Raw genomic sequence first — 12,564 nt, 5'->3', positions numbered from 1 at the left:
TTGTGATTGATGAAGCTTCTCAGTTAGCTGACTAAAGTATAAGCATTGTCAGGTAAGTAGCAGAGAGTCCTTTGTTAGTAGGAGTATTTTCTGACAACCAATAAGAAGAGAGTTAGCTATGGAGAAGAATATTGCCCTTTTCCCTTCAGTTTTTCCTAGAGAGCAATGGAGGAAATAGATCGCTCACTCCTTTGCTTCCCTCTTGGCTCTGAGGTCTTATAGTGTAATAATCCCCAGTAGGAGACACCATATTCAGCACAAAGTGGACCTAGAAAGTATAGCTGCAGAACAGAGATAAGATGCAAAAGGAGCCAATTCAGGAAACTCAGCAAAGCAACCTACCCAGCGGAGACAATAAGCCCAGTGGGAGCAACATCAGGAATCTCCAAGCTGGGAAAAGCTCTCAAGGTCCTACAATGCCAGAGGCACAAGTTGTCCTGGTCATGTATATTCACTTTGTTTCTCTTTACTAATATGCTCTTTATCATGTGCTCATTTTTCCCACTCTTCTATTTGTGGGAGATTGTGCCCCAGGTTTATTAAAGGAATTTTTTTAAGCCACAGCTCTTACTGTGCCATTTCAGAAAATGTCTTTGTTTGAGCTTATCATGTCAACTGGATGATTATAGCATCAGTAGGGGCTCATGAACTACATAAAAGGAAGATAGACCCAGAAAATTCTTAAATTTGGGTTGGTCATTCTACTGGGGACCTAATCCATGAGTGTGAATTGAGGCAGGGAGTCAAATGGTGAGATTTCATATTTTTAAATTTCCAGTACCTAGCTCAGAATCTTGCACATAGGAGGTATTTAATAAATGTAGCCCAGGGCCCGGGCCTGGGCATTTGAATGAGATTCTCCTTATTGCTGAAAAAATAAAAATTACTCTAATGTCCATGACTTCTTGAAGAGTGGAGTTGTTGAGAATATAGAAGAGATTTTTTTTTTCTTCTGGCTGTGACTTCAGGACAGAATAGTCAGTTCCAGAAACTTTTCAAGGAGAGAATTTTTAGAGGGAATGAATGACTATGGAAAGGACCCAACTTATAGAGGAGCTGGTACCTCTAGTATGTTTCTGTTTCTATTTTGCCACAAAATAATTCAGAAAATTTCCTCTCCAGTGAGCTCAAGGACAAATACTCTTTCTTCTTCTCTCTTGACTTAACTGAGATATATCATTTTCAGTGAAGTAGTTAATTCACTTTGTTTATTGGCTGATATAGTCTCATTACTTGGATAAGTGTTTTATTCATTTTTCAATGTATGATGGTCTTTGTGTAAACTAGAGCTTGTCGGAAAGGAAGTTAAGCCTCCAGATATAGATAGATGAGAGAGAGAGAGAGAGAGAGAGAGAGAGAGAGAGAGAGAGAGAGAGAGAGAGATTCCACCATTCCACTGTTAAGGGAAAAGATGAGAAAAAGTGTTTTGAACATAAAAATAATTTCCCTGTGACTAACAATATAGGGGTAAACAAATAGATGTAATTCTAGTTTGATATCCCCTCTCTGAGTAGCTGACATAATGCCCTGAATCTTCTATTCTTCCCCAGGCAGGAATTAAAGTTTTTAAAGGGCAAGTGTGATTGTAAAGATATATATAGATATAGATATAGATATAGATATACCTTCTGTGAGCTAAATTTGGACAATTCATGTGAATGTGAATACACACATAACTACATTAACACTTTGATAAGTTTTACTTTTTTCTCTCCAGGAGAGAAATTAGGAAACAGATGAGTTTTAAAACCTTGGACATTCAATCAAAAAACATTTGCCTAAAGTCTTTTAATATTTTCCTATAGTGAAACATCTAAAAACAAAAACAGTACCTGCGCTTTACAAGTAAAACACTATCTGTCAACATTAAATCCCTGTGCTTTGTTAACCAGCTTTTTGAGAATATATCAAGGCTTCATTTAACTTCTTGTTAGAATGAATATGAAGACCCCCATGACGGCTTTCCAATGATGGCCATTTTTAAAAGTTGGGAACCAAATGGGCAAACTAAATTAGAGACTGTCTCCAACCTTGTACTTTTGGGATAAAATACGGGAGGAGTGGTCCCTATCAATAGGCACTTTGAATGTCCCTAGAAGATTGTGGGAGAAGAGCTGGGATTTCACACTTCACTAGGAATTAGGAAGGTTTCTGGAAGTTGAGGATTGGGGTTTTCAAAAGTTGACCCTGGTAATTTCATCTTCCTTGTTGTAAATAGTTCACTTACACATGAACGAGTAGGGAGATATAGCTAGTAAGACACGGTCTCAAGTCTCATCTCTGACACATATTGTCTGTGTGACCTTCGGCTAGTGCTTAATTTCCCAGAGTCCTAGGCAGCTCTCTAAAACTCATTGCAAAGAGATTCCTAATGTATATTCGTACTGCAAGTTCCTTCATCTGCTAGCTCCTACATCAGTAAAATCATGTCCATTCCCTTTCCCTAGGAGCATATGCCTTTTGGGTTACATAAATTTGGGAAGGAAATGAAGATTGCATGGAGCCTGAACTAGCTGGGAAATTATGAATTATTTTGAGGAATGTGTTCCTACCCTGAGAAAGCACTGGGAAAAGCCAAGATTGGGGGTAATAGCCTAGTGATGGACATAACGGATTCTTTGGGTTCCACCAGGCGGCTAAGTTGGGTAGAGCAATCCACCGGGATGATGATTAGTTTGCACATGTCTAGTGAGAGAGTTCAGGTGTAGAGCACCACCTGGTGGATTACCTAGACATAGGTAGACCTTTTAAGAACCACCCCAGCTCTATCTTGTGTATTAGCATATGAAATACTGATGCTACCTGGAGTGGTTCAGTTGAATGAATAGAAGTATGTTCTTTGGCTAGCTGTCAACTATATGTGAGGATGCTCTGCATCCTCAGCACACTCTTGAGTTTGAGAACTCCTAGGCATTTTATGAAATATTTTATTAAAGACTTATTTAATTAATGTATTAATGAGTTATTATTAATGTGTTATCTGTTTTAAGTTGGTATATTCTAACTTGCAGGAAAATGTGTCTGTCCCAAATGATGAGTTAATTGTAAAAAATGGTCTTTCTAAGAGATAATGCATGATGTAATGAAAGAAAACAAGCCAGGAAACTTTGTATATATCCACTATTTCTCAGCTATTGACCTAGAAAGTCCTTTCTAAATTTTATTTTCAATATCTTTAAAATTAGAATAAGTTTTGTGCTGCCTGAGTTAGAGTGGTTGTGAGAATTTAAAAAGATCATGTAAAACAAACTGATATTTATATAATACTTTTCAAAATAATTAATTTTGCAAAGCACTTTAGAGACAAAAACTTGTAAGTGGGCAATGATAATGATAACAACAATAAGAGCTATCATTTATATAGTTCCTCCTATGTACCAGGCATTTTATAAATATTATCTTATTCTGACTTCTTAACAATCCTAGGAGGTAGATACTATTATTATCCCTATGTTACTGAGGAAACTGAAGCAAACAAGGATTGAGTGATCTGTCCAGGATTACATGGCTAGATTTGAACTCAGTTCTTTCTGACTCCAGCCTAGAATCTATCCACTGCACCACCTAGCTGTCCTACAAGTTTTACAAGTACAACACATAGTATTGTCCCCATTTTAAAAATAAGACAATTGAGAATGAGAAAAATATAATGATTTGCCCATGGTCCTACAGTTATGTGTCAAAAGCAGGATTTGAACTTGGCTCTCCTGAGGAAAAAAATCTAATTATCTGCTTTGCTGCTCCCTTGAATGTAGATGTAAATATAAAAATAAACTAATAACAGATCATTGAAAACTAAGAATGAAATGATATTCTGAAGACAAAAGGCCTGCCCCCATTATACGTTACTTCAATGTAAATGTTACTTTTAACTTGAATCTATGATACAGAAGACATAACCTAAGAGTGGGAAGAGTACTGGAGTCAAAAAGGTAAGATTTCAAACCCCAGATTCACTTTTATCATTTGTGTGACTAATTATGCTGAGTGTTAATTTCCTGATCCACAAAGTGAGTATAATAGACCAGATGGTCCCTTCCAGCTCTAAAACTGATTCCATGAACAGGAGGATTTAACCTATATGTGCCAACTTGTCTATTCAAGGCTGAGATCTTCCTCCACAATTATAAAATTGTAGCTTCCTCAGGTATTTACAGTTTCCACATTATCTTGTCCCATTTCAAAAGATCATAAATTTGAATTGATTCCAACTCCTTCATTTTATAGAAAAACAAATTGAGGAACAGAAAGGCAATATGGCTTCACTAGGTCATTCATGCAACAAATAAGCATCTGAGGTGGAAATTTAATTTGGGTCTATCTATCTAACTTCTAATCCGGATTTCTACCCAATAAAACATGCTGAATTATCAATTTCACAAGAATGGGGGAGGAGAGATTACTGGGGTTAACTAGCTCCATTAGATATGCTTGTCTCCTCTAGTATACATTAGATCCATTAACCTAGTACTCTAAGAAGTAAGAGATGAAGATAGTGAGAAGAGGAAGTGAAAAAATATTCCTGAATAGATGTCAAAATAAAATAAACTAAATGAATGTCAGTCAGTGAATTTGTATCAATCGAATTATATTTGAAGACATAATGAGGCACATGATACACAATGATAATTTTTCACTTCTGTGAAATACTTGAAGGATTATATAACTCTTATTTGACTCCCAGAAACACTTTGAGGCAGGAAATAAAAGTATTATTTTCCCCATTTTTACAAATAAGGAAACTGAGGCCCAAAGTTACCTGCAGTCACAGAGTTAGTAAGTGATAGAGACATGTGATATTTAATTCCAGGTCTTCTGACTTAAAAGTACAGGGTTATTTGCACAAATGATGACATACCTTTTTGAGATTCAATTTCATCATCTACAATAATCAGAAAGATAGATTCAATGACTTTCAAAGACCTTTCCATTTCTAAACATGGTAAAATACAAAAGTGAAAACAGTACACATACTTTTGATCTAAAATATTTATTTTTGCAAGACTTAACTAGAATAACATTTCATGGTTACATGTCTTAAAAAGCCATTATACATTTAACAAAATTAACAAAAAAGCAATACTGTCGCAAGAAGTATGAGACACTTGGTTACTTTCACTTCACAAAGAGGGAAGAGTGGAACAATATAGGTGAAGAAATCTTAAACTCCACAGCTCTAGACAGAACACTTTCAAAATTAATTTTTAAATCTATTATAACATTTTAAATCCACTTAAAAAAAAAGAATGATTTACCACTGGATACTCCTTAAATATGCCATGTATTCTTCCTTAAAACTAACTTATTTTTTAATTTAAGGTGGGAACAGTAGTTTTTTGGCATACTGATGGCATACTGATATTAAATAAGGTAAAATATTTAAATAGCTAAAAAAGCTTATTTTTCTTACATTCAAGATACTTTAATAGAAAAACACAAGAAAAGATTGCACATTGCTCACACATATCCTATAAGTAGGAGTGAGATTGATTCTAGCCCCTAATGGTGTGACATGGGATGACCTAACTCACTTTAAAGTCTACCTAGCTAAGTCCATAACACTTCTTGGCAGAAACCAAGACATTCCCTGTAGCCCACATATATCACAAACACACATGTGCTATAAAAGATTTCAGTTTCATCTTGATTCTTAGGAATTTATGTATAAATAATTCATTTAGAAGAAAAGTTTAAAGGGTAGGGGAAAAGTGCATCCAATTTCTCATGCTTAGGAGTCCAAAAATGTATAAATTATTAAGTTTGACTTGTTCCATTTTTATTGTTGTTAATCTCGTTGTGTTGTAGAATTTTCATTATGGAAGCTCCTGCCACCAATGAGAATCAGTACCAGTTTATAACTTGTCTTAAAGCATTATTTGGGAGCACCAAGAGGTTAAATGATCTCTCCTTAGTGACAGGCAGTATATGGAAAAATTGGGACTTCACCAAGGTCTTCTTAGATTCTAATTTCTTGGTGTTGCTCTGCATTTATACTTTTTCCTCATCACACCTCATCAAGTCTCAGACAGGAAATTCTGTTGTACCTGCTTACTGTCTTATTATTAGATTGAGCTTTCTGCAAGAGTAGAACAGAGTATTCTTGTGACTTGTTACTTTTATTTTAATGAGAAAGAAGCAGAATGACAATGCAAAGCTAAATTATTAAAGAAAGAAAAAAAAGATCTAGTTATCACTGAAAAGTAAAGAGAAAAATTCATATCATCTTAAAACCATCCCTTTCCTATGTAAATGTTAATTAACCAAAGACCATTGAACCTGATTAATGTCATGGATTCTTCCTTTCAGGAGAGTAGCTAAGCCCTAGTGGCAAAAACTAGTATGGTTGAGGAGTTTCCAACCATAGATATTCAGCCTCCTCCTTCCTTGCTGACACAGTCAGTTATCCAAAAAACTCTTTTAGCTGGATCATTAAGTCCCCAATTGATCTGAATAATTAGTGTGCTGTGGGAGTCACAGACTGCACTTGGCAAAAGAACCAACCCCAGTGAATTCCTAGAGAAGCTCCCTGAACCAAAAGAGAAAGAGGAGGGGGTTGATTCTCATTTGATGAATTTCATTCAGATGATTCAACAGATTATTTAAAGAGCTCTATGTCAACAAATTCAAGCATCTTTAAGGCATTTCATGCATTATTTTAGAACACTTGGACAGTTCATTGAGTTGCAGTCATGCCCACTGACTGTTGATTTTATACCAAATTGCTTTTCCTGAAAACCAAGTTAATTTGTGCAGAAAATTGTAATAGAATTCCTTCAGTTGCTGCAAAAAAGAGGAAAAAACACAATAAAAAAACAAAGGAGGGACTCAAAGAGTCACAAGACCAGAAATTTCTGCTTCTGCTACACAAAGGAAACCAAACTAAATCCCCAAATATCTTGAAGTAATAAAGAAATGTTTGGAAGCAACAAAATTCTTCAAAAGAGAACAAGATGGTAGACTGGAGATAGCAACCCAGTAGAACTCCCAACATTCTCCTCCACACAACTTTAAAAGAATGCCTCAAATCAATTATTGGGAGTAACAGAGCCAACAAAAGTCTGAATGAGACATTTTTCCGCTAAAAATATTTAGAAGCTTGGCAGGAGAAGTCTATAACATCGATGGAGACCTGTAGAACATACATACACATCTGCAGCAACAGCAGCAGGATCAGCAGCAATTTCAGGAATTCTAAGACTAGAAATGGTGAAGAGGAGCCAGACTACTGGTCAGGAAAAGATTACAAGAGATCTTTTGTTGGCATTGGGTACAGCTAGTACTACAAAGTTCTGGGCTGCAATTCCAGATGTAGAAAAGCAATTGTGGTGGATCACAAAGAATAGAGAACCTGATTGCAGTTTCAGGACAAAAAAGAATACTAGCATTTGTGATCACAAGAGAAAAGGGTACCTAATCACAATTCCAAGACCTTGCAGCTGCAGGGGAACAGAGGTCCTTCTTTTGTAAGCACAGAAAATATAAATCAGAAGAGTAGTAACCACATCTCTCCCTGACTCATCTCATCTTAAAAGCACCAAAAACTTGAAGATGCCCAGTATTAACTCCGAAAACAGCAGCACAAAGAAGGTTAAAGTTTGGGACAGTGACTCCCTATCCCAAGATGAGCAGAGCCCAACTTTAACATACAGTTCAAAATGAAGAAATAAGATTGAAATATGAACAAACAAAAAAAATCCTTATCCATTAAAAGCCACTATGATAGCAGGGAAGACCAAGACATAAAATCAGAAGACAATAATGTGAAAACATCTGCAAGCAAAGCCTCAAAGTAAAATGTAATCAAACATGAGTTCAACAAGAATCCTAGAATTCAAGAAAATATAGGAGCAAAAAAGGAGAAATTGGGAAAAGAAATGAGTGATGGAAGAAAATTATGAAAAGAGAATTAACAGTGTGATTAAAAAAGGCACAAAATTATACTTAAGAAAATAACACCTTATAAAACAAAGTTGGCCTAATTGTAAAAGAGGCACAAAAACTCAATTGAAAAAAAGAACTCCTTAAAAGGCAAAATAGACCAAACGGAAAATAAAGTACAGAAACTCACTGAAGAACACAACTGCTTAAAAATTAGAACTGGGTAAGTTCTAATGACTCCATGAGACATTAAGAAACAATCAAAGTCAAAAGCATGGGAAAAATAGAAGAAAATGTGAAATATTTCATCAGAAAAACAATTGACCTGATTGAGGAGATGATTTAGGGATTTTTGAATTACCTAAAAGCTATAATAATAAAAAAGAGCCTAGACATCATCTTTCAAAAAATTATAGATGAAATTGCTTCAATATCTTAGGTTCAAAGGGTAAAACTGAAATTGAAAGATCCCATCAATCACTTCCTCAAAAAGATCCAAAAAATGAAAACTATAAGGAATATTGTAACTAAATTCCAGAGCTCCCAAGTCAAGGAAAAAAATATAAGCATCCAGAAAGAAACCATTCACATATCACACATGATTTAGCAGCTTCCACAGTAAAGAAGAAGAGGGCTTGGATTATGATGTTCCAAAAAATAAGGAAGCTAGAATTACAATCTAAAATAACTTATTCTACAAAACTGAGTATAATTCTTCAGGCAGAAAAAAAGGATATTTAATGAAATAAAGGACTTCCAAGATGATGAAAAGATCAGAGCTGTATAAAAAATATAAGACAGAGAAGCATGAAAAAGGTAAATCTGAAAGAGTAATGCTAAGTGACAAAATAAAGTCAAATGGTTTACAACACAAATGAGAAGATTATACACATAATTCTCAATAACTATATTATTTTAGAGAAATTAAAAGGAGTTTACACAAACAGAGGGCATGGGGTTGGATTAACTGTGACTTCAAAATAAATAAGACATGATAAAAGGATTGCACTGGAAGAAGGAGGAAGGAAGAGATAAGATAGGAAAACTTTTTCATATAAAAAGGCACACAAGAAAGAGCTTTTGCAGTAAAGGGGGAAATGGGTGAGTCAATAATTGATACTCATTCTCATTAGAATTGGTTCAAAGAGGGAATTGTATATAGAAACTTCAATTGTATATAGAAAACTATTACACCCAATAGGGAAATAGAGAGAAAAGGGATAAGAGAAAGTGTGGGGGATGATAAAAAGGAGGGAGGATGACCAAAAGGAGGGAGGATTAAGGGAGATAGTGGTTAGAAACAAAATGGACTTTTGAGGAGGGACAGAATAAAAACAGATAGAAGAAACAGGGATCCTACTCACTGGGATGAAGGGAAACACAGAGGTAACTATGAATGGGCATAGTATTAGCTTACTCATAAATGAAAGTAGATAGCAGGATCGATTAGAAACCAGAATCCCTACTACCTTGTTCATAAGAAATACTGTTGAAACAGAGAGAGACATACAGAATTAAAATAAGAGACCAAAATAATATCTTAATACACTACAACTGAAGTAAATAAGGCAGGGGTAGCAATCATGATCTCAAAGGAAAAGCAAAAATATACCTAATTAGAAGAGATACAGGAAAACCACATTTAAGTACCATAGACAATGATGTATTATCAAAAAATTTACAGCAAGTTTGTCTGATAAAGACTTCATTTCTCAAATACATACTGAGTATAGAATAGAGTCAAATTTGTATTAAAAATTCTCCAATTGATAAATGGTTTAAGAATATGAACAGGCAGTTTTCAGAAGACATAATCAATCTATAGTCAAATGAAAATAATGTTTTAAATCACTATTGATTGGAGATTTAGATGGTCTCTTATACCTATCAGAAATGACAAATGCTGGAGGGGGTCATGAAAAATAGGAACTCTAATGAATTGCTAATGGAGTACTACATTGGTCCAACCATTCTGGAAAACAATTTGGAACTATGTGTAAAGGACTATGAAATTGTTCATACTCTTTGATCTAGCAATACCATTCCTAAATATGTATCCCAAATAGAATAAAAGTAGGAAGGGAGGAGAACCTCTTGTCCAAAAAAATATTCATAGCAGTTCTTTTAGTGGTGGCAAAGATTTAGAAATTCAGAGGATTCCCATCAATTGGGGAATAGCTGAATGAGTAGTATTATGTGATTGTAATGGAATACTATTGTGCTATAAGAAATGAACAGTAGAATAATTTCAGAAAAAAAAAAGATTTAGAAATTGAGGGAATGCCCATTAGTTGGAGAATAGCTAGATAAGTTGTATTATGTGATTGTAATGGAATACTATTGTGCTATAAGAAATGATCAATACTATTATTTCAGGAAAAAACCTGGAAAGACTATATGAATTGATTCAAAATGAAGTGAGCAGAACCAGAACACTGCACACAGTAACATCAATATTGGACGATAGTCACTATGAAAGACTTAGCTATTCTCAGAAATTTCAAATGACTCCTGATGGAAAATGCTATCCACCTCCATAGAAAAACCTGGTGGAGTGTGAATGAAAATTGAAGTATACTGTTTTTTACTTTATTTTTTTCATGTTTTTTTCTTGGTCTTTGTTTTCTTTCACAACACAACAAGTAATATGGAAATATGTTTTGCATGCTTACACTTGTTTACACATGCTTACATTATATTAATTACTTACTGTCTCAAGGAGGAGAAAAGAGGGAAGGAGGGAAAAAATTTGGAACTCAAATTTTTAAAATAGGATTGTTAAAAATTATTTTTCATGTAATTGAAAAAAGAAAATATCACTCAAAAAGATAATGAACAAAATACATAGAAAAATAGAAATAGAAAAGTAACATAGATAAGCAAGTCAATTTCATTATGTTGAATTTAATACTTTAAAGAAACTGTGTAACAGAAGTTCAGTTTCATACATAAGCAATCTTTCGTTGATGTCCTCTGTATATTTAAATATTCATGTTGGTTAATGTTTGCCAAGTTCATAATAAAAAATTAAAAATATTTTAAAAGACTGCACATTAATGAAGCAATTTTATAGACACACTTAGGTTATGTTCTGAGTCCCCTCACTCCCCCCAAAAAATAATAATAATTTGATTTTTTTGATTGGCTTAACTAAAAATTTTTTTTTGCTAACAATCAAATGAGTCTTTCAAAAAGAGTTAAAAGGCAAGTTGTTTTTCTATATTCAGCTATTAATTTGTCTTGTTTAAAAGTTAGCCAATATAGTTAAAGGAATTTGTGCATGTAGTAACGACCTTCACATTAATTTGGAAAGAACAGGTTCAAATCCTGGCTCAGGCAAGTGACTTTAGATAAATAAATCCCTTTCTAGCTTTGAATTTGTGGGCCCTGTCTATAAAATGAGGGGACTGAATTAAATAATCTACAAGTTCCCTTGATGTCTTTAATCTACAATCTCATGAGTAAGAAAAATAAATAAATGAAAAAATTGAATTCCATCAAACCACCACTTCTTTACTCTGCCATTTAAAATAGCCAGCTATTTTATTACATTTAATTAGTTGAGATTTCTTTTCAAACCAGTTTGTGTGGAGTCATTTCAGCCCTCTGCAGCACGTGACATGCAGACATGCTTTAACAATGATACTGAGGAAGGGACTTTAGTCTTAACCAACTTTAAAAGTGGGGTGATACTTAGGCTGCATGGGGTACTTCAAGTGTTCTTTTACTAGGAAGTTAACAAAATGACCAGATCCCTTCCAGCCCTACAAAGTCCAGTTCCTTCCAACCCTGAAAAAGTCTTAGATTCTACATGTCAGACGGTAGAATAAACTCCATCCCTGTATCACAGATAAGAAAGTAACGATACTGATGATGACAGTGACACATTTGTGCAGTGTGGGTTCCATGTTGTTATGGGATGAGCACCCCCAATTCCCGCCAAAGCCAAACAGAATTCTGCCCCAGATATTTCCTACACAGTGAGCATTACGGAACCAAAACCAGCGCTGGGTTAAGCAAAATCTTTAGACACGGCCTCCACAAAATTGGGCGCCGACATCAGGATGCCGATGGTGCAGATGATGGTGAACACGGAAAAGGCCATCAGGCAGAGGCGATCCACCACGCAGGCTGCAAACTTCCACTCGTTGCAAACAGCCTCTTCCTCGTCCTGGTCCCGGAATCGGTTGGCGATGTAGCGGACTTCCTCCAGGATCTTGGCCAGGTCCGGGTCCCCCTCCGAGGTGTGCCCGCTGTGCAGGAGGTTCTCCTCCTCGGTGGGCGAGCAGGTCATCCGCCCGCAGATCACGCCCGAGTCACTAGCAGGCACGCAGTGCGTCCCCTCCAGGCCGCGGAAGCCAATGTAGAGCATGTTCCCGTTGCTGGTTGGCTGCCCTGCCATGGCATTGAGCTCCACGCTGGTCAGACTGCAGCGGTGCTGCTTGTGCTGGCAGGCAGGGCGGACCTTGTCCTCTCCGGGCCGCTTCATCCTCAGAAACCAGGCGCACCAGTTCAGAAGGATGATTCTGGTCTGGAAAGAGATGCAGAAGGCGTTAGCCCCCAGCCCCTGGTGCATGCCGGGAACGGCACAAAAACAACCCGCACTTGGAAGGAAGACTGACTGAAGCTAATCTGTCAATATTTGTTCCCAAGTGAAATTTACTGGAATATAATGGGAGGGGGGGA

The 12,564-nt window shown here is 35.9% G+C and overlaps 1 protein-coding gene across 1 annotated transcript in view; it reads right to left on the bottom strand.

The window, feature by feature from the left end:
* Positions 1-4,974: 4,974 nt before the first annotated feature.
* The window catches only part of CHRNA7 (cholinergic receptor nicotinic alpha 7 subunit), a 193,977-nt gene continuing 186,387 nt past the window's right edge, over positions 4,975-12,564 (bottom strand). Inside the window, exon 10 of the mRNA XM_051980748.1 lies at positions 4,975-12,409. Within this exon, the coding sequence (XP_051836708.1) occupies positions 11,891-12,409 (519 nt within the window). The 3' untranslated portion in view covers positions 4,975-11,890. The remainder of the gene's footprint in view (positions 12,410-12,564) is intronic.

Source organism: Antechinus flavipes, chromosome 2, assembly GCF_016432865.1.
Source record: "Antechinus flavipes isolate AdamAnt ecotype Samford, QLD, Australia chromosome 2, AdamAnt_v2, whole genome shotgun sequence".
Taxonomy (NCBI): Eukaryota; Metazoa; Chordata; class Mammalia; order Dasyuromorphia; family Dasyuridae; genus Antechinus; species Antechinus flavipes.
Note: the sequence above shows the minus strand (reverse complement) of the source record. Positions and strands in the feature narration are given on the sequence as shown.